The sequence below is a fragment of the Rhododendron vialii genome, chromosome 10a, assembly GCF_030253575.1.
Source record: "Rhododendron vialii isolate Sample 1 chromosome 10a, ASM3025357v1".
Taxonomy (NCBI): Eukaryota; Viridiplantae; Streptophyta; class Magnoliopsida; order Ericales; family Ericaceae; genus Rhododendron; species Rhododendron vialii.
The window spans coordinates 7,279,713-7,302,393 of NC_080566.1; the positions used below are offsets into that span (position 1 = coordinate 7,279,713).

The following is a 22,681-nucleotide window of genomic DNA, read 5'->3' on the forward strand; positions in this document are numbered from 1 at the left end:
AATTATTCATTTTTCTGATAATATTGTAGTTGTTAAAAAATATATTAAAATCAAATAAATTTATTAGATCATAGAGTGTTTGTTGAATTTGGAATTTTTGTAGTGTTACATGGGGGTATTGTTCCTTGGTCATTCAACAAGTGTTGGCCGAGTGGGAAGAAAGAAAATAAAAAATTATAAACATCTATGTCATAAACATTTTTAAGTGGTACCTATCGAAATCATTTAATAATTGTACATATACTTCTTCTTTAAAAGAGAGAAAATAAGCCTTCTCTTAAATCGTGATTTAAACACTAGCTAGAGCGTTGGAATCAGTCAAAAAAAATTTGAATAAAAGATGCACTTATTTTTTGATTTAAAGATGACGAATTGAGAGAGAATGACATATCTCGTAAAATGAGAAATGAGTGTTTAAAAAATAAGAACCTTAGCGGGATGATTGTTCAACTTTCCCAAATTTATGAAGAATATAACTCATTAACTGAATGTAATGCATAACAGTGGCACGGACGCAACTATTATTTGAAAGATGTATTATTGCCCTAAAAAAATGATAAACCCATTGTTTGGTGGTTGTTTACATAACTAGATTTCCCCATTTTATTCTATAAAACTTCTATCTTTAATTTTTTCATTAAAAATAGAAAATATGGTGCACTTCTAGAGAAAGGGAGTTGCGAAATATCATTACCCAAAATTATGAAAATTATAGTTCTCCAGTTGCAGAAAAGGAAGCTTGAAAATCTTTTGCAAAATTGATTGCAGAAGCACAAGCTAAACAAAACAACGTTGTCCATACTTTCGTAAAATATTTTTGAAATGAAAAGAAACATAGTCTAACAGCTAGACTTAACCAAACCACCCCCCCCCCCCCACACACACACACACACACACACACTCACACAGACACACACACACACCCAAAAGATTGGGTCGGGTCGGGTTTGGCTTAGCCCATATTTGACCCGACCAATTTCAACTCACCTAATATTGACCCATATCCGACCCGCCCATATTCAACCAACAACTCATTTTAACCCGCTCAAACCGGCCCATTTGTCACCTCTAATTGTAAGTAACCTAAAAGGGGGGTTCAATAGATTTTCGTGATTTTTGCAAGAAGAGTTGACAAGATCTCAGTTTCTCGCATTTTCGCTCATTCTCTTTCTGATAAAACATACAAAAAGTTGATAATGTTTTTTACTCTTTCCATAATTTTCTAGTATTCTTTTGCTAATCAAAAGGACCTAAGATTAAGATGGAAATAAACAGTCCCAATTTCCATCTTAAAAACAAGAGGGAAAGCACAAGTTCCAATTTCTGATCGATCCAACAGGCCCACAAATTGCCTAGACAAAGGGAACTGATTAAAGGAAAACTAGAACTGGGAAGTAAATTGATTTCCACATGAAAGGGTAATGTAATAAATTCACATGAATACAAAATACAAAAGGAAGCGCAGATGGTAACAAAGGGAGTGCAAAAATCACTATCCGAAAACCCAGATGACAGCATCTCACCACTGCATTGGTCTACTTTGCAGCCATTTGAAAGACACTAACTTATTTTTGGACCGGCATCAGACAAGTACTCTAGTAAGAACAAAGATATCGATTCGAACAAAAGAACAACCAGAAGAAACGGTCAACAGACTTATTTTTGGACCGGCATCAGACAAGTACTCTAGTAAGAACAAATATATCGATTCGAACAAAAGAACAACCGGAAGAAACGGTCAATAGACTTATTTTTGGACCGGCATTTAGACAAGTACTCTAGTAAGAACAAAGATATCGATTCGAACAAAAAAACAACCGGAAGAAACGGTCAACAGATCTAAACGGACTTTTGTTGGCTGTGTCGTAGTATACCATACACATCAACGATACCGGGAGGGAACACAGGATCTGTTGCAGCTCTTACAGCAACCCTTGCCACTGAATTCACGCTGACCGGAGGTGTTAACAGCGGGCCAACCAGTGGGATTTGGCTGAGTGGCTTTGCGTGTTTGAGAACCTGCAGTAAAAATATGTATTGCAAGTTAAAAGGTTTACCATCACCCTGTGGGTAATCAAGCTAAAGTGGCTAACCTTTATATGACAAAATCTAGAGACAGACACACATGCATTAGATGAGAATATTTTTGGGGAAAAAAATCTTTATTAGCAGAAGACCACTTCTTCCTATTTTTTTTAAAAAAACACAAAATAACAGCGAGTTGCATGTGATGAATAGCGACAATCATCTGATAACATGTGACCTAACATGCTAATGTCCTCACCCCAAGTGATTGGCCTAGGGCTAGGGGTCAAGGCTTTGGGACGTTATTGGTTGCTTCCTCCTAAGGTCTAAGGTTCAAAACCTCTTAGGTGCTATCCACTCCTTTGGGGGTCAAGTCCATACGGAGCTTTGTTCTGGTTTTAACTTGGGCCCCCACTAGTGGACAGTGCAATTGATCGAGGTGCATGTAAGTTGGCCCAAACACTTGAGTTTAAAAGAAAAACATGCCAATGGCCTTTGGCAGAATAAGGTGACACAGAAAGACGAATGAAATGAAGGGTTTGTACAACTTGTGCCAAGTAATTAGGGAAAAAGGTGTTCTTTAATTGAACTCAGGTGAGATTAGCAAGTGGACTATTTTGTTAATCGGCCACAGAGGCCAAATCAACGGTTTCAATAATGGCTTTGCTGCACCAATCAACAGAGTTTGTGCTCTGAGTACACCGGCAATCCCAATTCCTCACACCGGGAAGTATTGAGCCTATTTTTCTGGTGCCCCACATAATGCATGCATAAGCTTTTCATTTTTTATGGGCTAACGTTAGTGCACCACAATCTAAAACTGAATGGGGGGGGAAAACCACCTCAACCATGAATTACGTGAAGATGATACTCCAAAATCAATGAAATTGAAACCACGTAAATTATTACCGTCTCCAATGGAGACCCTATAGCGCCTAAAGGTATCTTCATGCTCCCAACTTGACGAGTTCCGTGTATAAAACCGGGCCTCAGAATCACACCTGAAAAAGGAAATTATGAGAAAAACAATCCATGATCTAACGGGGCCTAGGAACAATAATGATCTCACAATAGTCTCTACTCTCTGTTTTTTTTTTGCTCGGCTAAAGAAAGATTTTATTAATCATTAAAACAAGCCCAGAATCACACCTCCATACGGGAATCTAATCATCAGTTCCGTTTCAGCCGCTCTCTGCATCAGTGCATAAAGCCTTCATCAGAAAAAAAAGGATACAAAAAAACCATTCCAAAAAAGAGATTTTTGCTCCATTTTCTCGTACTTGTTTTGTTAAAGACATTGGATACCTTACTGGATTCCATCTTGGCTTCAACTAACCTTTTCATTTAGGTTACACAAATAAAAATATGGACATATTTTCATCTTTTTCCTATTATAACTTTTCTCCGGTAGCAGACAAAGGAATACAGGGCAAAATAGTACCTTTCCCTCATAATATCCTTGTAGCAGGTAATTTACCAAGCCGAAGTCAGCAGCAGAGATGTAAACATATCTTTTCACACCTGCAAATTTAGAACTCTCAGAATGCTCCTGCATCGTCAACTGACAACTCTCAAACAGAGCTGACTATCGTAGAAGGCAACCAAATACATTTGCAAATGAACTCGCCAATCACAGCCAGTTCCCCATAAAGTCAGAAGTTATACTAGCTAATAATTCTATTTCCTCCCAGTCCATAGCTGCACAACCTTTCGTTGCAGGCATGAATTTCATTATTACATTTTACCAAAAAGCTTTCTTTTTTTCCCTTTTCCGTCTTTCTCTTTTTCTTGTCTGAGTTCTATTAAGTATTAAGGAGGAAACAAACATAAAGGAGCAAGGAATACCTTGTTCAGCTGCTGCTCTAATAGCATTAATATTTGCAGTTCCATTGATTTTATACATATGTGAGTTTGAGCCAAACCCTCCAACACATGAGATCTACAAATATTAATGGGCCAACAAAAGTAAGAATACAAAACAAATAATGGAATCTGAACAAAAGCGGAACACAACAACTCAAGGAGTTCAACAAAAAAAAAGCAGCGTAATCGATCATAAATTATTCAGTACGCTTCCTAAAATTATAATTTTAAGGATTCTGATGAAACCCATCACTATGTGGTCATGATGATTCAAACTTAAGTGATACCCATCCCGCCACTAACTCTTAAGTGGACATTAAGGAGTTGCAAGGCAGTCAATTTGGAGGGGGTTTTTTTTTACTGTTAATAGCTTTGCAATTGAAACAGGTTCAGAGAATGACAAAGGCCATCCAATCTAGATGAATTCCTTGGATTCAGTCTCTCAAGAGAGAGAAAACAGGCTTCAGCAATGTAACAGCTAGCTAAGGTAAAAGGACAGCATCTGCCAACTCTAAGCAGCAGTTGTCGTGATCAGCATCTCCACTAAAAACGGATGTCAGAGTGGAAATCACATGCTGATCACTCCATTGATTCATAAAGGTGGTCAATGACAGTTTTTTGGATTAAAGAGCCTAACTTCTCAAATTCTCATAAATATGGTCATAAGGGCATGCTCCTAAGACAATCAGTCCCTTAGATAACCATGTCAAAATGTTAACTTGTCACCAATGGAAGCATGTCAAAGTATTCGCACTAATTAAAATGATAAATGCTAAACTCATATTTTCTAAGGTTACAGAAAATATTGATTAAGAAAACTTATACCACAGAGGTCACTCCATTCAATGCATCCTTCAATGACTCAGGCAGGAGAAGATCTCCTGTTAAGAAAGGAAAATAAAATTACACAAACTCATCTATGCAGTCAAAATAACATGAGAGTCTCCTTTCAAACCTTGATGCCAAAAGACTTCGTGAGCCCAAGCCTCATTCACAGATGGCCTCCCTGACCTAACAATAAAGAGAATCAGCCTACATATTTTTCTGTCATTTCTGTTTCTTTTAAAGGATGGGAGCAACCAATTTCACATACAATTGATACACATGTAATGGAACTATTAAAAGATAGGAAGGACAAAAGACAACAAGAATACACACACACACACACACTCTGATGTGCACCTACCTCTAAATGGGCACTTTTTTGACAAACCACCACAAGCTTGACGGAAAAAAAAAAGGTCTTCAAACAGTGGTTTAACTGCTACCATGAAAATCCCTAAAACTACTGTTTTTAGATCCAATAAAGCTGTAAGAATAAGTTACTACTGTTCCACACATGACTCGCATATGTAATACGGTACACTACCACATTCTAAATACTGACAAGTAAATGCAAAAACTGCAATTTTACAGCAATGTTGAACTGAAAAGTCACTTAAGGGTCCGTGACCGACTCTACAGCTAAAAATAGCATGTCAAGGATCACAAGAATACAATCTGAAACCATGGCATTCCCTTTTGATGTCTTTTTGGCTCTTCTACCACCACGACACCTATAACGATCATTTCTCAGCCCCAAACCATCAAGCGATATTTACCCAGTATAATGCATATTAACAGCATTATTTCTCAGCCCCAAACAAATGAAAAAGATGGAAGATGACAATATCTGAACTCAAGCATTGGATTTTTTCAAAACTCGTACTCGAACTAATATAGATGGGGTTGACCGTTGACCTAAAGTATGACTATAATCAATCATCCCATAGGAATCAAAACTGAAGCAACTAAATTACAATCTGTAACAGCTTTAGGTGTACCTGCTAAGGCTAGATACAGTTAAACCACGCTTTAGAGCTTCTCTGCATACATGTGAACCAACAAATCCATTTCCTCCCAAAACAAGTAACTGAATCAAACAAAAGGTACCAATTAATACTCTTTTAACAGTTTTATCTCTAGCCTACCCTACTAAAGAGAAAGCACACGGAATTGTTAGATCAAAACAGAGTACCTTTTCTGTTAGAGGTGGTGGGACTTCTACTGTCTCTGCTTCGTCGACTTGGACAGGTTCTTCTACCTTGGAAGGACCTGTTGACAAAAATCTTCCATTTCTGGATGCAGCTACTGTACTGTTTCAGCAGTGGCAGAAAGGTACTTAAATTAGAAACTCAGACTTTCTATGGAAACCATGACCATCATCGACAAATCACAAAAATGAAAGGCGAAAGTATATAAACACCCCCCTCAACTATCACTTTGTCCCACGGAGACCACTTCACATTTAAAATCGCCCATACAGACCCAAAATGCAAACTCCATTAACGGAATGGAGGAAATGACTAAGATACCCTTTTCATATCAGGCAAAAGTACATAAACACCCCCTCAACTATCACTTTGTCCCATGGAGACCCCCTCACATTTATATTGTTTTCGCTTGTCTATTGCGCGGGTAAGCCGTTGATCTTTGGGCTTCTTTTCACTTCATTTCTAGATCTATTTTTCTGAAATTTTTAGAAAACTGGGTTTGTGTTATTTTTTCAATTGATCTATACCTAAACCAGCGTGCATACTTGTTTGCAACCTTTGGAATTGCGAATTTTATTTTGAGGTTGGGTTTGTTTATTAGGCTACCGTGACTGATCTGTGGGATGTAATTCATAAGTGAGTGTCGAATATGTTCGCAGTGTTTATGAATCTGTTAGATATGAACTAAAATTTCAGTATTAGATGAAATGGGTATCTTTGGTTGGGAGTATTGTTAAATAAAGCTCAAAAGTTGCAGATTTGTTTGCTGGTTTTGGGTTTTGATTGGAGGCTGTTTGTAGAGAGGAGAAAGAGAAGGGTTAGAGGGGGTGTATGTATGTAATGCATGCATCTAATAAAACAAGGGTATTTTTGTCTGATTTATGGATGAGGGGGTTCATCACAAACGATTCTATCACAAAAGATTCTGAGATAGAAGGGTGTCACTTGGGTAATGGAGAGTAGTTGAGAGGGTCTATATGAACGATTTTAAATGTGAGGGGGTCTTTTTGGGGACAAAGTAATGTGAGGGGGTCTTTTTGGGGACAAAGTAATGTGAGGGGGTCTTTTTGGGGACAAAGTAATCGTTGGGGGGTGTTTATGTACTTTCACCAAAATGGAAAGACAAAGTGGCAGGTATGGTGACGCTAAAACTTGGGGTGAATCTAGAGAGGCAGCTGAACATTTAGAAGAATTCGGATACTTTGTACTTCACAGGCTACGCAAAAGAGCGAACCAGTAAACCATACGCCGTTTGAGCACAAACTTGCAAATTATTCCAGACTCCTAACTTTCAATACAATATTGATGATCTATTAATAGAATATATAAGGTTGAAGACTGTTACAAAACATGTGATACCATATTTCCTAGCAGCTAGTCTGAACTCCGAAGACTCCTAACGTTTAGATGGTTTTTCAAGTCAAACTAGAGAGGTAGGGGAACACGCAATGTGTGTGCAAGTTGAATGTTGACAAAATATGCACGATAGATTCCGGCTAAATTTTACCTATAGACTGTTCTTCTTCTGGCCAAATTTTACCTGTTAAGATTATTTTGCCTATAGACTGATCTTCTTCTGGCCAAATTTTGTTCTCGTTTATCCACGCTTTGGGAAGCCCTTCTTTGCTGATCAAATGGCTCTGGTACGTCATGGGGTAACATGTTATACATGGTGAGAATCAAAGTTTTTTGCTGGGTTTTGGTCATGAATTCAATAACATGGCAGTGGAAAACAGGACATAAATACTACTCCATAAAAATTTTAGAAGGGAGGGTCCTCAAATTTCTCACAAAAGTCATACAAAACTATTGAAAACAGTGGGTCCTTGTGCAAAATCACAAAACAAACACAAATGTATCTGGTTGGAGTAGAATTGTAGATGCAATGGTGATGGTGAAACCGTACAGAAGGGTTGCACTTCTCTGGCATTTGAAATCGTACAAAAGCAGTTACGAAAGGGGCAGTTATGAACATGGGTAGCCAATTATGTCTTTTTTACCCTTGCAGTTAGGAAGTGTTTGTATGTATTTGGAAAGGGTATTTTTGGACTTGTAAAAGTCCATACAGCTTCACCAAAGTGGTGCTCCCCCTTAATATATTAGAATAGATATGTAACACACAAAAGCAAGGGGTTGAAGCAAATAACATATATCAAGAGTTCACAATTCTATACAAGTATACATGTTAAACAAACTTAGATTTGTTTCTTGAACTTCTCAGCTACAAAACGGGTATGCATTTGAGAGTGTGCACATTTTCAGGATTCATAGATATTGTTCAAAACCCAAATGCAACATCACACCATCAGCCACCCAAAAGAGATTCAGAATGAATGTTTTTTGTTTGTGCAACTAAAACACAAGAAGATACAGTTTAACCACACAAGAGAATGGCCAAACCATCAAAATCCTAAAAAGACCAAAATCATATTTCATCTCTAGCTGTCCCAAAATTTAGTACTCCCTCTGTCCCAAATTGGATGGCAATTTTGATATTTGTGCCAATTTCAATTCCTTATATCTTTAAATATGAATCTCAAAAAATATGCAATATGCATCTTGTTTAATAGTTCTCGATTAGTTCTATTATACAAAGTTCTCAAACTCATGAAAAACACTATAGATTGAAAGATATAAGTAATGAAAAATGACACAAATTTTAAAATTTGTCATTCTTTTTGGGACGGAGGGAGTAGTAAATTTCACCCCATTCACAAAGGCCTATTCGACAAAACAAGCTATCTACCAATAAGTCATGAAATAACTTTTATAACTTACATAATTATGAACACCAGCAAGAAAACATTAGGAATCCATTTGGATAGCTATTGATTTCAAATTAACGGATTTCATATATTATTCATTGAGAATAGCTCCGATTTTGAATTGTAGTATTTTTCATTTTACAACTTGGTATTCGATCCAATGGGGGCCGCTATTTCATAAATAAAAAAAAAAATCAAACAACCACTTTCTGCATATATTTCAAAGATTAGGTTTGTCTCCGGTCAGTCCTCCCCCTTCCATACCCTATCGACCAGGGGCAGGGACTACATAGGTAATGTTATTGTTATTGTTTTGTTGTTGGATTCGATCCCATGGGCCAAGGACCAATACGATCCAATCATATACAAGCAAACAAACAATTAAAGCCGGGACAAACCTCGTATGGACTGACCCAACCCAGGTACGAGCCCAACACGGGAATTGATCGGTGTTCTAAAAGTCGGACGACTAGTCCCCGCCTAGGCACTAGGCGCTCGTCCAACGCCTAGATTAGACGACTAGATTAGATGACTGACTAATCGGCATCTAGTCCTCCCTAGGCGCTAGGGGGGCGACTAGTCGGTGCCCATTTTCTACCCTACTAGCGATTTCTAGAACATTGGAATTGATTTTTTTCATTTTTTTATCGGCAACACAAGTTTTGTTAAACACTTGACAAAGGGTACAGAACATTGGAATTGATAGCACACATGTGGAATCAAACTCGGACCAAAGGCTAAATATTCGTTTGTAGTTGTAGACCCATAATTGTTCTTATGAAATAAACCTCTTCAACTTCCAACCCATCTTCCACTTCCTAGTTTCTTTTTCTTTTTTTCGAATTAAATTTCCCATGTAACCACCAAATTGAGCATAACATTAGACAGAATAATAAAACGACCACGAGATCATAAATGATCAACCAATTGGGTTAAACGAACGTCGCAAAAAGTGATGGTTGAGTCGTTAAAAAGCGATTACCTGAGTTTGGAGGGAGAGGAATATGAGTGGAGAAAACGTGAAGCGATCGCCCTCATCATTTGGTTTTCTTTTGGGTTTAGGTGGAATGAGATTTTGGTAAGGTATACGAATGGAATGAGCGAAAATCTCAACTGGGTTTCCTTTCGATTGTAATCTCTCTCTCTCTCTGGGCTACCGAGACTCCAAGCCTTTGCCACCGCCTTTGTGGGGAGGGGAGAAGAAGAGTGTTTTCTAAAACTCGTGGCCAAAATGTGGACAAGCAAAATTGTAGCAATACGTGGCCCAATTTTTTAAGCTTTTACCTTTTCCGTATTAATCACATTAAACTCCCTCAACTATGATGTTAGAGATAACGTCAATGGAAAATCACAATTTACCCTCTTACCTGTTAATCATCATTGATCAACGATGTTCTTTTCTCCTTAATCTTCACCCATAATTGCCCTAAGCCCACCATGTCGAAAACAAAATCCAATCGCCATATTCCGATGAAAACTATTTCTATCCAAATCACTAGATCTTTTGCGATTTCTCCTCAACTGACCAAAACAATTAGGTTCTTTTGTTCTTTCCTTAGACTCTTTATTTTGGGTTTTTTGTTTCTTCCTCAAACCGTTTTTGTTTTTGGGTTTATTGGCTTCTGTTGAAGAGAAAAGTTAATTTCGTCATAAAATCTTGTTTATTACATCATGCTTTGTTCACATGACAAATTCCAAAAAAATGGCAATTTTTTGCTATCAAAAGGAGTTTGTTGTCATCAGAGGAATACTTTTATAGGGATCAAGTGTTGAGCTTTAAACATTAGAGTGGTTAAGTGAAAAATAGTCACAGTTAATGTTTAGTGTAATTTACCATTTTAATTTTTATTTATTTTTTCATTCGTTGAACCTAATTTAATCTATTTTAGTAGACTTGGAGAAAGGGGATGAATATTTACGGGAATCGAACATTGCTCATGTACATGAGAGTATAAATGAGGCATCAACTGCACTTCACTCACTTGCCTTTAAATTTTGATTTAGGTGACTAAAAAGGTATAAAGACAATCATAACAATCCTCGCAAGAGATATTTTATGAGGGCGAGGGCGGTTTTTCTAGGATAAAAAGGTTAATTCGAAGAGCAATGTTAAGAACACAAATTTAAAATACAATTCCAACCACACAAGTTGTTGTTTTAAGTTGTATAATTTATATTAATGTAATTTCAATGATGCCATGAGGTTTTTCATGATTTATGGTTTTATACCCAATTCACTTATGATAAATGATAATAATTTTTTTATGGTTTCAATTTCCATTTCATGGAAACCACTATCAAAAACCATTCAACCAAAACAAGATTGAACCAACCGACAAATTCACCCTTTTGATAATTAAAAATTTAAAATGTAATAAAAAACTATAAACTCACTTATCTAAAATGATTATGTTTTATCCATTGGAAGGGTTGTTTTGATCCAAACGGACACCATTCATTAATAGCCTTGTTTTTTTTTTTTTACTCGTTCAAAAAATGTTTTGGTAAAAAAAGATAAATTTATTTATTGGGAGTCAAAAAATTGAGAATTTAAAACTTTTTATTATTAATCTTATTATCAGAAAGGGTAAGTTGTCAATGTGAGTCACTTTTGGTTGTTTTTATGACATGTTGAGTCGAATAGTTATCACGTTTTTTGGGAAATATGACATTGAAATCAAATACTCATTTCTCGCAAGAGATTACGAAAAATGAGTATTAAGAAATCCTGGGGGGGGTGTCAGCAGTGAAATTTACCTTTCAATGGGGGAGGCTTCCATCTAGTGTGGCTTAGTCCAGTTTCGTGCAGTCTCGGCCAACTGTAGGTCTTTTTCAGGGTCAAAAGAATGATGTAAACTGTTAACCTTTTAGAACTTGCCAATAATATTGGCCGAGCCAAAAAAATCACGTTAATGGGGAAATTGTCTGTCGATTCGAAATGCACTAATATTGTAAAAAAAAATTTGCAATCCTGGATTGAAATCCCGTAACACATTTTTCTGAAACTTCATTCATTTTGAAATAATATCAAACGATATTCGATCAATATGATTTTTAATGTAACTTAATGTTCTCAATGATACTTAAAAAGTGAACGATTTTGATCATTACTTTTGGGCCCGAAAAGAGCCGACAATTTGGACGGGAGCAAAGGAATCCAATCCAAAGTTCCTTTCCCAAGGACGCTTTTGCCACACCATTACTATGGTTAACTTTACCAATGGAAGACAAACAATAACCTCACACGTAGAACCGCAGTATATATTTTTCTGCACATATAGAAAGAATCGATGCAGAGCCTTTAGGCGTCCGGGAATAGCTATTAGCTCCACAATCATCTCTCTTCATATAAAGATTCGCAATTGAGGAATAGCTCAACAGTCATCTTCATATGAAGATTCGCAATTGAAGCTTTTCCAGAGGTAACTTCACTTTGTTCTTTGACGAGTTTTGAGAATTTTTTTCCTCTATACGCGGTTCTCAATATGTTTCTTTATTCATTACATCAAAATTTTATCCTCAAAACCAAACAAAGTGACATAACTGACATCTGAACATCATACTACTCATGGTTTGGATTTCTTACATTTTTTCTTTGGTTATAAACATTTAGCCGTATGGATATCAGTGCTAGAATCTTAAAATTCCCAGAATTTTTGGGTTTAGATCAAGTGCAGTACCTGTTGTTCTTATCAGTTTACTTTTATCCGTGGTTTGGGTTTTTGTAGGTTGATACCCATTTGTGATATTATTGGCCCATTTTGAATATCCAGGAGTTGGGTTTAGCTCCATCATCGTATTTATACAATTTAAAGATTCCCAATTGAAGCTGTTTCATAGGTAGTATAACTAACATCATACAAGTAATTGATGGTTTCAATTTCTTCTTTTTTATTCTTGGTTAGGTTATAACCCTTTAGCTATAGGGATTTGCAGGGTAACGGATATCGGTACCAGATTTTTAAATTTCTCAGATTTTTTAGGCTAAGATCAAGTGTAGTGTCTGTTCTCATCAGTTTATTTTTTATCCGAGATTTGGTTTTTGCAGATTGATAAATACCCATTAGGCTAGGCTCTGGTGATTTGTACGGTGGTGGCTGCTGGTGTAGTTAGGGTTTTGTGGGATGGTTTGGGTGGGCCGGTCTAGGCTTGGGCTGGATTTGGGTTTTGGGCTTTCTTTGTGTTATTTGGGTGTTGGGTTGATCTTTATTGTATTATCTGTTGTGGACCCTGGTAGACCCTTGGATGTTATGGGCTCTGCCCTTTTGGTGTATTGTACAACTTTTTGTTGGATCCCCTTTTCCTTTCCCCATTTTCTAATAATATTCATCTTTTGCCGATAAAAAAAATATATATTTGTTTTTAATCTACTCAATTGGAATATCTAGGAGTTGGGTATAGGTCCATCATCATCTTCATACAATCTAAAGATTCGCAATTGAAGGTACTTCTGAGGTAGTATAATTAACACCATGCTACTGATGGTTTCAAAATTTTTTTTTTTATTGTTTGGTAATAACGCTTTATCCATAGGGGTTTGCGGGGTAATGGATACCAGCACTAGCTTTCTAAATTTCTCATTTTTTTTTAAGTGTAGCATCTGTTCATGTCAGTTTAATTTCTATCAGCGATTTTGTTTGTAGATTGATGCCCATTTGTAATGGTTTGTGTGTAATATACCCTTTTGAGATATTTAGGGGTTTGGTATAGCTCCATCATCTTCTTCATACATCTAAAGATTCGCAATTAAAGTGGTTTCAGAGGTAGTGTAACTAATATCACACTACTCATGATTTCAATTTTTTATTATAGTAGCGTTAAAGAATAAGAATTGTTGGGTAATGCACACCAGCACTAGCTTGATAAGTTTATTGCCTTTTTGGCTAAGATCAAGTGTGGTGTCTGTTCTTATCATTTTGATTTATATGCGTGATTTGCGTAATTTGGCCTGTGTAGATTGATACCCGTTTGTATTGCTTAAGTGTAACCTACCCATTTGAAATATTTAGAAGTTGGGTATAGCAGCATCATCAGCTTCATACATATGAAGTTGTTTCGGAAGTAGTATAACTGACAGCACACTATTGACGATTTTAATTTCCTTTTTTATTTGTTTGATATTTATAGTCCTTTTTCAATGGGGATTCGTAGTTAATGCATACAAGCACTGGCTTTTTCTAATTTCTCACCCTTTTGACTAATATCAAATAGGGTGTCTGTTTTTTTCAGTTTGATTTCTGTACGTGATTGGTTTGACTAGATTGATACCAATTTGCATAAGATAATAGTACGTGTGTTGATTCCTTTTGGGTGAAGATTAGTTTGTTTTCTCAGCTGCTTTTAGTCTGTTCTACTGTTTTTGTGATTTTGATGAAATCTATCTCCCGCAAGGCATATTTTATTGCCTGATTTCTATATTGTGCACATGCGCACAGAGAGAGCACTTGTCGACCATCAAAGCTAGTATTTTTTCGCACCTCCGAAGTGTCATTTTTTCTTTTTCCTGCAATTTTGCAAATATAGACTTTTTGTATGTTTATGCACGGGATGTTTGGTGGTGCATAGTTGTATTTCCAGATTGAACTTGAGTTGTCTAATCAGGAAAAGTTCTGAAAATCAATTAAGAAGTGAAATCAATATTAGGAGCCATTTGGGTAGAAGTGGATTTCAAATTAACGGATTTTGACCTTATTAATCAATGTGAGTCACTCAAACTTAAATTTGACAGTTCCGCATTGACTTCATGACTCATGGGCTTTATCATGAAGGATTGAAGTAAATATTTAAGAGCAATGGTGTGAGATCCTTCACTGGGGATTGTAGCAGTACAAGGTTCCTACAAAATATGTATCTTCTATCTCTAATCCATCTTCCACTCTAGTTTCACTTCCCTCTCATGATTAAACTTCCTACATTTTTAATTATAATGAACACAAAATCCCTTCACTTGAAATACAACTCTATCCAAAAAGATCCTTAGTGTTTTCAGACATGATTGGCGAGGGGCGTGGAGGGCTTGAGTGTTCAATTTCCCAATTAAATATTCACATAACTCTTTTTAAGGCTGTCTGCATAAGATTTTCTTCCTTGAATTACATATCCAACTCCAAGTTTTTAATCTATTGGGCAATTTCTATCTTAAATTTTGTTTTCTTCTTATAATAGAAGGTGTTGTTTCATCTGGTCTTAAACCTACTTGAGAGGAGGCCTTGATTTTTCCAGACTCTGTTTTCTTGCATATTCATTATTGCTCTTCCTCTTCTAAAGCAGGGAAGGTGATCAGCATACAGCAGGATGGTGAACTCTGAGGAGACCAAAAGAAGAGTAGCATTCGTGTTAATTGATGGCTTGGGTGATGTGTCACTGCCGAGGTTTGGTTATAAGACCCCTCTAGAAGTAGCCCAAGTACCCAATTTGGATGCTATTGCTTCTGCTGGAGTTAATGGTCTTATGGACCCTGTTGAAGCAGGCCTGGCATGTGGAAGTGACACAGCACACCTTTCTCTATTGGGCTATGACCCAAGAGTTTATTATCGAGGTAGAGGTGCATTTGAATCAATGGGAGCTGGATTGGCTATGTCACCTGGTGATATTGCTTTCAAAGTGTGTACTTGTTTTGTCCTTCTTACAATTAGTCCTTAGTGTATAAAGTTTCTCCTCGTGACCTTCTTTGTTTATATAGTATCATTCTCTTAAATTGATAGTTGTGATCCTTGATCTGGATTTTCGGCATTGTGGTGCGAAGGCATTTTTAACATAACTTTGCATATCATGGCTAAAACTGGGACACAAGAGCTTATCTTTGTACTTTAAAGGTCTATTATCTGATGGTTCTGGTACTTCATGCAATTATGCCATTTCACTTTGCAAGTTGCAGCAACCTTAGGAGTTATTTTTGGCAGAAACACTTGCAGAACATTGAGAAGATCGTGGCTTTGAGATTTGTACACTAGTGCATTATACCATTGAGCTTTCTATTTTTTCGACAATGATGTTCTATTTTATTGGCCACACTAGTTTAGGCCGTATTACTCTGTTGCCTTACATACACAATGGTGATGGCTTGTATGTTTCGAGTTGATTTGTGCAGTGAAGGCTCTTTTTATATGCCCATATGGTTTTATTTATTCTTGTTGATACATGAATTTTTCATTTCTGTCTTTTTCCACGTCGTGGACTTTATTAGTTGTTGGTCTTCCCATTACTGTTTCACATTTCCAGTCAAATTTTGCAACCTTGGATGAGGAAACTGGGATTGTCATCAGTAGGAGGGCTGATCGTCACTTTGAAGAAGAAGGGCCTATCCTGTGCGCAGCATTGGATGGAATGAAGTTGCCATCATTTCCCTTGTATGAAGTTAGAGTCAGGTGAAGATCCTTTACATGAAATTTCACCAATTTCCTAATGGTCATTTCATGAAAGGGTCCTTTATGACCTTAGAATTACCATTGCTTTCAGCATCTTGAAAAGTCAATTAAATCGAGGTTTACTCGCACTGGTTGTCATTATCTGCTAATGAGTTTTATCTCCGAGACTCAAGTTTGAAAACCTTCATACACTAGATCTCAACTGAAATATTCGTGGTTTTTGATCGCCACGAATTTTATGGAGTAAAATTTCTTATATAAAGTTTGAAAAGTTAACATGGAAGACATATCTTACAGGTATGCGACAGAGCATAGGTGCGGAGTGGTTGTGAAAGGACCAAACTTGAGTGGAAATATATCAGGAACGGACCCATTGAAAGATAATCGCTTACTCTTACAAGCTGAAGCACTAGATGGTACTGACGAGGCAAAGCACACGGCTTCAGTTGTTAATGAATTATCCAAGGAGATGTCTCGGATTTTGGCTTCTCATCCTTTAAATGCTAAACGGGCAGCAGAAGGAAAGAACATTGCCAATGTTGTCCTCTTACGAGGTTGTGGTATACGAATTGAGGTTTGTTCTCTCTCTCTCTCTCTCTCTCTCTCTCTCTCTCTCTCTCTCTCTCTCTCTCTCTCTCTCTCTCTCTCTCTCTCTCTCTCTCTCTCTCTCTCTCTCTCTCATATTAGGAAGGAATAATGCTTACTAGTCTATAAATTGTCTTTTTTTTTTTTTTTTGTTCTTTCGGTGGGGGTTTGGGGATCCGTGGGGAGGCAATAAATGTGGTTATGAGAAGAGCAAGGCTAGGAAAAGTTTAGGCGACCCAATGCTACTATGTTTGGGGTTTATAATAATTTCTGGAGTCGGTTTAGACACATATAATTTCTGGAGTTGGTTTAGACACATCTTGTCATCTTGGCAATTATCTGTCACCCAAAATTTCGAATATGCAGAAATTATATGTAGAACCTCCCTCAACAACAAAGTAAAAGGAGAAAGAAACGAAAGACGAAAAGTAAAGGAGAGAAGCATCAAACCATGAAAGTATTTACTGGTCTTTTGGTTTTCTCAGGTTTCCCTTTTTTGCGTTCAAATACGGAAGTATTTTTTATAATGCCAAAAAAAAAAAGGGGGTTAATTTCTCAAAAAATGGTTATAAGTTTAGGAACAGCACTGTGTGGCCATTGGAAACACTGGATTTTCATTTTTAGTCCATAATATTCTCAGAACAGTAATATGGTGGTCAAACTTTCATCTCTTTAGATTTATTTGAACAAGAAAAATGTTTTAGTTGGATTCCAAACATGGATCTTCAACCTCCAAGCTAGAGATGTTCCATATTAATGTCGCCTTACAAGATAGGATATGAATTGTTTCTGGAGCATGCAGTGAATGTTTGTGTCTAGTCATTTCTATTTATAGAGATTGAATGATCTTCATCTGTACATATTTGTATGTTTCATTTCTGCCTCATAATTTATTAATCACAGGTTCCTCCATTTGCCGAGAAACATGGGTTGTGGCCATGCATGGTAGCTCCAACTAAAATAATAGCAGGCTTGGGCTTATCGCTCGGAATTGACATCCTGGAAGCTCCAGGAGCGACAGGAGACTATCGGACACTCTTGACTTCTAAAGCAACTGCAATTGCTAGGGCACTCTCAGCTCCTCTCCAGTCTTGCCCCCATGTTTTTGTACCAGGGGAGGATGAACATAAACCAGGCCGATCAGATGGCTACGATTTTGGGTTCCTTCACATTAAGGTGCTAACTTACTTGTTTCTTATTAATTTTGCATATGTGGGGGGTGCAAAGAAACAACAAAACTGAACTTGTTTACAATTTTCAGAATGAAAATATAATTGGACAAAAATCTGCTTTCTTTTTGGTTGAAGCTTCCACGACTAGTTTTGCAGATCGTCTGTTAGAAAACATTTGGTTCAATATTTTGGAAACTTACTGTATTCTCTTTCAACAATTTTCAGAAAAGAGGGAAAAAAAAGATCTCATTTTTCAGAAGACATAAAAAGAATGATCTGAAATCCACAAAAAAACCATATTTGCTAAAAGTTGAATAAAAATGGAAGGCTATGTGTTTTTATGTTCAAAATAGTTCCTGACAAATAGTTTATGTTCATTAAGCATATGCTTGTTGATAGTTGATACACAAGTAACGACTTGCCACAAAATGAAGCCATTTGTCATAGAAGCATAATTCTTGACCATGTTAGTCGAAACTTTTGTGGCATATGTGCGATAATTGAAAACTATTGAATTCCCCCAGAGAAAACGAAAAAATTGATGTTTTCAGAATAATTGGTTGTCTGCTTTAATATTGATGGATCCTTTCTTCCCAACTAATGTTTGCAAAAGATGATATGTTTATGGCCCTATGGGGGTATAATTAGTTGTGCTCTAGAGTTTCCACCATATCGTGAGGTTAAATTGATCAATTCTTTGCTTTGCAGGCAATAGATGATGCAGGTCATGATAAAGCAAGTGTTTTCAAAGTCAAGGGGTTGGAGGCCGTTGACCGAGCCATAGGGCAGCTGGCCAGGCTTCTTTTGGAGGCTGAATCAACTGGGAATTTCGAATATTTCCTGTGTGTCACAGGAGACCACTCTACTCCAGTCGAATATGGTGACCACAGCTTTGAACCTGTTCCATTTACATTGTGCCAATTAAAGGACTTTGTGTGTGCAGTTGGTGGGGAGTCCGTTGTTATGGAAGTTTCTCCTGAGCCATTTCCACTTCCCACAGTAGAAGCTGGTGAAGATTTAGCTGATCATATGTCGTTGGAGGAATCAAAAAGAAGTGGGCAGCTTCAAGCTTTTTGTGGTGATTCAGTTTGTGAATTCAATGAGATAGCAGCCGCAAGAGGATGTCTTGGGCGTTTTCCTGGTGGTGAGATGATGGGAATTATAAAGACATTTCTTAAGCTTAAACCATGAATTTCTCTCTTTGGACTTCACAGGTTGGTGTTGGGTTCTGTGATCCGGTCCTACATAGGAAGATTCCCAGTAGGGGTGTATTTAGATGAAATGAATAACTATGATCTGATGATTTGGATCATCCAATTTCGGGGGCGTTCAGGACATTTTAACAGAATAAGTTCTATATTTGAAATGAGTCGAACTATAGCTGATTTGCTGGTATTTCGATTTATTTATTTATTTATTTCATAGATGTTTTAGGCTGGGTAATAATCTTTTGCTTCTAGCCACATGGATGGATTTCGAGTTGCTTATAGGAAGCTTTTTTTTTTTGAACGGCAAAAAGAATTTTATTAATCTTTGAACAAGGTACAAAGACTAACAGGACAAGGAGAACAGCACATACACCGAGTCCGAGACCCAATCCTCAGATTGGCAAGCTGCCAACCAAAGAAAACCCAAGGGTTGCTTATAGGAAGTTGGTACTCGGGACTTGTACCGCAGGTATGCTGCTCTAGATTATTATTTCTACCTTACCTTTGGGTTCACTGTATGCCAACTACAAGTCTACAACATTTTAATTTTTCCAAGTACCATAGTTATTCATCTTTTTTGAGTTATCCTTCTGTGTTTTGAGTTCAAATTCATCTGTAGTCCAGCATACATAGGAGCGTTCACATATGTGCATGCATCAATCTAGACACATTACCAGAACCTTTTAAAAAAGAAAAAAGGAGAAGACACATTTATTTCTAGAAGTGCTCGTACGTGATGACAAATATCCTGTTACGGAGTTTATAACGATGTCATCACGTGAAAGGGTATGGAAACTACTACACAATGTCTACGAGTTTCGGTGAAGTAACGAGGTATAATTCAAAACCCACTGCTGCATGACATTTCTGTGTATTTATAGTGCCTAAACATGCATTTAAAAGAAAGTGGAAGATGAGATAAGGAGTTGCTTTTCTCTCTGTCTCTTTTCTTAGTTGCTTTACTTTGTCATTTGCAAGAGTTTTAGTGTTGTATGTCTTTCCTCAGTTCAGTGGATTGACCATTTTCTGCTTTTACCTTTTTATTTTTCCTTGGTTTCTTTTTTCTTTCACTTTTTCATTCTTTTTTACTTGTTTATTATTGACTACAATCTGCTCAAGTGGACATTCCTTTATCACATCAGACACCAATTATTAGAGATGGCCCACCTTTTTATCTGCGCAAACAAGGAAACAGTCAGATCAACTACGATAATGCAATTGCTCTCATCACATACTTAACTTTTCCTGTCACTTTGAGAGATATGTATGCAACGAAGCCTCTATCACTTTACCGGAATTTCCCAACTGCTCGTTCAGCGCCACCACCAGGGGCTCCGTATTCAGGTTATTTAGTTGTTACAGATGAAGAAGCAGAAGCACAAGAAAGATTTTGTTGTCGTCTATGCAAGAACAAGAGAATCACAGACCTACCATTTCCGCAAGACAAGATTTTGAAGGTTGTTCACTCATCTGACTATGAAGATTCATCTGTTACAAAGGTTTGGTTCATCCCAGTTCTTGATCAGCCCCTCTCATCGTACCGGTACTATGTCATCAAAGCCGAAGGCAAGCATAAGGGGTACCCTCTCTCTTAATCTTTGAACTTTTATTATTACCCAACATTGAACTCCAGAACGCTCTGTTTGGATAGATGTGGATGTCAAATGAATGGATTTCACCTGTCTAATGAAAGTTGCTCGAATTAAGAGTTGCTAGGTTACATATGTTGACAAAATTTGGTAGCAACCTACAAACCAATAGAACAAGGGTTAGCACAAGGAGGTCAGAGCAGAGGAGCTTCCTTTGGGAGCTTTATCGTGGTGGATCTGAAATGAACTATAGGAGTTATTTCAAATCCTTCATGTTTGAGATTGTAGCTGTACAAGGATATGCCAATAAAATCTCTCTCTTCTGCATCTAATCCATCTTTTTTCTAGTTTCATAAGTCACCTGTAGCTAAACTTTGTGTAGTAATGTCAACATTCAACATAGAATCCCGTCTTTAAAATCTACGTCTATGATCTATCCAAACTGAGCATAAATGTAAATTGGCCTTGTAATTCTTGTATTGAATTTGAATAGATGTAGTAATGTCAACATTCAACATAGAATCCAGTCATTAAAATCTACGTCTATGATCTATCCAAACTGAGCCTAAATGTAAATTGGCCTTGTAATTCTTGTATTGAATAGATGTATGGTTGAAACTAGGGTAGCAACTTTTGCAGGCTAGCATTTACATGTTCAAGAGAGGATGATATTGCTGGATGTTGCTTTAGGGATGTCATAGCAGATGTAAAACCAATACCTTTCAATCACAGGGACATATACCAACAAGTTGAGATTCATCACCACTTTAATGGCACTTTCTACGCGATCTCTGTAGCTGGTGACGGTTTTCCTCCAAAATTCCTAAGAAGAAGGGGATGGCGAGTTTATACCACCAGTACTTCGTTGCACGTAAAAGAAACTCAAGGCCTCAACACCTCTCTCCAGTTACAACTTCCCCCATTCGATTTTTCAATATACTACAAGTGTTCCCCTCTTCTTGTTGTCGCAAGATGGTACTGCCCATTTGTGTTCGTGAAGGAGGAAGCTAAAGTAGACTACCAAGTTAGAAGATCTTTGTTGTATGAGATGACGCTTCAGCAATGGTGGGAAGAGATCTATTCCTGCGAAAACGAAAGAAATGAAGGTAATACCGTGACTGTGAATAAAAGGGTGCAAACAGAAGCTGTTCTAGTCTATGGCATTGAAGCCACGAAAGACGACGGGCATTTTCGTGATGATGGGTTTGCTTGGTTTAGAGTCAATTATCATCCTTTTTGGAGGAGAGGGGTGGGTGTGGGTTTGAGTTCGGCGGTTGTCGAGAAGATGAGATGGGTGGAGGAGAGAAGAGGGTGGGGGTATGGTGGAGGAGAGAGAGAGGCGAGAGTGGAGAGGGTGGAGGAGGTTAGAAGTGGGAGGCAGTGGAAGAGGTTTGGTTGTTATGTGCTGGTAGAGAGTTTTGTTTTGAAGAGAATTGATGGGCTTGTGTTACTAAGCTGTAAATTTAGGCACTGCCACAGGGTTCAAAGCAAATGGGAGTGAGGATTTCTATTTACCAAGGCCCTGTGGTTGGCCATTCTGCTGTTGAGTAAAGTATATGACAAATTCAAGAAACACAATTTGCTGCAAATGAGATAAAGGATATAGCTAATTGGTTGATTGCGAGCATCTCCAACAGGCTAGGCAAATGATCCATGCCTGCTATTTTAACTAGCAGAAGCCCCAATTTGTGTCCTCGATAGGCTAGCCATTTTACCTTTTTTGGTATTTTGACTAGATACATGTTGCTAGTCATGTGAGGCTAGACAACTTTTGTTAAACAATCAAAGGTACCACTTAATCAATCAGCTCAACAAATATGGGCAGGCTAGTAGTTTAGGAGCATGTACATAAAAACTGACTAAAGCAAATAGAAATTTGAATTTTATTTTGGCACTCCACTTTCAGCCATTGGCAATTCGCATTGTCTTTTTTTTATTTGAAATTACAAAATTACTCTTTAAAGTGAATGGACAATGAACACTAGCAAGTGGTAATTTGGTTATTTCACATAGAATAAAGACAAAAAGTAGAGTGTCAATGGTTAAATGTGGAGTGTCAAAATCACTATCTTAG

The 22,681-nt window shown here is 37.3% G+C and overlaps 3 protein-coding genes across 14 annotated transcripts; 2 read left to right on the forward strand and 1 right to left on the reverse strand.

Moving 5' to 3' along the window:
* Positions 1–1,370: 1,370 nt before the first annotated feature.
* Positions 1,371–9,947, reverse strand: LOC131304585 (uncharacterized protein At1g32220, chloroplastic-like). The gene is made up of 10 exons (XM_058331866.1): positions 9,669–9,947; positions 5,906–6,023; positions 5,712–5,800; positions 4,844–4,899; positions 4,714–4,769; positions 3,871–3,964; positions 3,467–3,546; positions 3,175–3,217; positions 2,935–3,026; positions 1,371–2,019 (listed from the first exon to the last, which is right to left on the reverse strand). Exons 1-10 carry the CDS (start codon positions 9,725–9,727, stop codon positions 1,840–1,842), a joined length of 867 nt encoding a protein of 288 aa, XP_058187849.1. The 5' UTR covers positions 9,728–9,947; the 3' UTR covers positions 1,371–1,839.
* A 1,906-nt stretch (positions 9,948–11,853) lies between these two features.
* Positions 11,854–19,169, forward strand: LOC131304586 (uncharacterized). 12 transcript variants are annotated; one of them, XM_058331877.1, is made up of 9 exons: positions 11,948–12,108; positions 12,415–12,526; positions 13,075–13,141; positions 14,957–15,057; positions 15,156–15,289; positions 15,908–16,053; positions 16,351–16,627; positions 17,542–17,814; positions 18,519–19,169. In XM_058331877.1, the coding sequence occupies exons 4-9, from the start codon at positions 15,030–15,032 to the stop codon at positions 18,999–19,001; spliced, it is 1,341 nt and encodes a 446-aa protein (XP_058187860.1). In that variant the 5' UTR covers positions 11,948–12,108; positions 12,415–12,526; positions 13,075–13,141; positions 14,957–15,029; the 3' UTR covers positions 19,002–19,169. The 12 variants fall into 12 exon arrangements, with proteins under 12 accessions (XP_058187853.1, XP_058187858.1, XP_058187860.1 ...); XM_058331871.1 differs by having other exon boundaries at positions 14,954–15,289; XM_058331869.1 differs by having other exon boundaries at positions 14,957–15,289.
* A 178-nt stretch (positions 19,170–19,347) lies between these two features.
* Positions 19,348–22,226, forward strand: LOC131304588 (uncharacterized). Its single transcript, XM_058331880.1, has 3 exons — positions 19,348–19,487; positions 20,161–20,597; positions 21,247–22,226. Exons 2-3 carry the CDS (start codon positions 20,281–20,283, stop codon positions 22,106–22,108), a joined length of 1,179 nt encoding a protein of 392 aa, XP_058187863.1. The 5' UTR covers positions 19,348–19,487; positions 20,161–20,280; the 3' UTR covers positions 22,109–22,226.
* Positions 22,227–22,681: the final 455 nt, after the last annotated feature.

Bases quoted from the DNA above. Each gene is read 5' to 3' on its own strand.
- LOC131304585 (XM_058331866.1), bottom strand. From the start codon at position 9,727: ATGATGAGGGCGATCGCTTCACGTTTTCTCCACTCATATTCCTCTCCC. The intron at 6,024-9,668 runs GTAATCGCTTTT...CTGCTGAAACAG, and splicing joins TCCTCTCCCTCCAAACTCAG to TACAGTAGCTGCATCCAGAA. The intron at 5,801-5,905 runs GTACTCTGTTTT...TGTTTGATTCAG, and splicing joins CACCACCTCTAACAGAAAAG to TTACTTGTTTTGGGAGGAAA.
- LOC131304586 (XM_058331870.1), top strand. From the start codon at position 14,981: ATGGTGAACTCTGAGGAGACCAAAAGAAGAGTAGCATTCGTGTTAATT. The intron at 16,054-16,350 runs GTGAAGATCCTT...CATATCTTACAG, and splicing joins TTGTATGAAGTTAGAGTCAG to GTATGCGACAGAGCATAGGT. The intron at 17,815-18,518 runs GTGCTAACTTAC...TTTGCTTTGCAG, and splicing joins TTGGGTTCCTTCACATTAAG to GCAATAGATGATGCAGGTCA.
- LOC131304588 (XM_058331880.1), top strand. From the start codon at position 20,281: ATGTATGCAACGAAGCCTCTATCACTTTACCGGAATTTCCCAACTGCT. The intron at 20,598-21,246 runs GTACCCTCTCTC...CAACTTTTGCAG, and splicing joins GCCGAAGGCAAGCATAAGGG to GCTAGCATTTACATGTTCAA.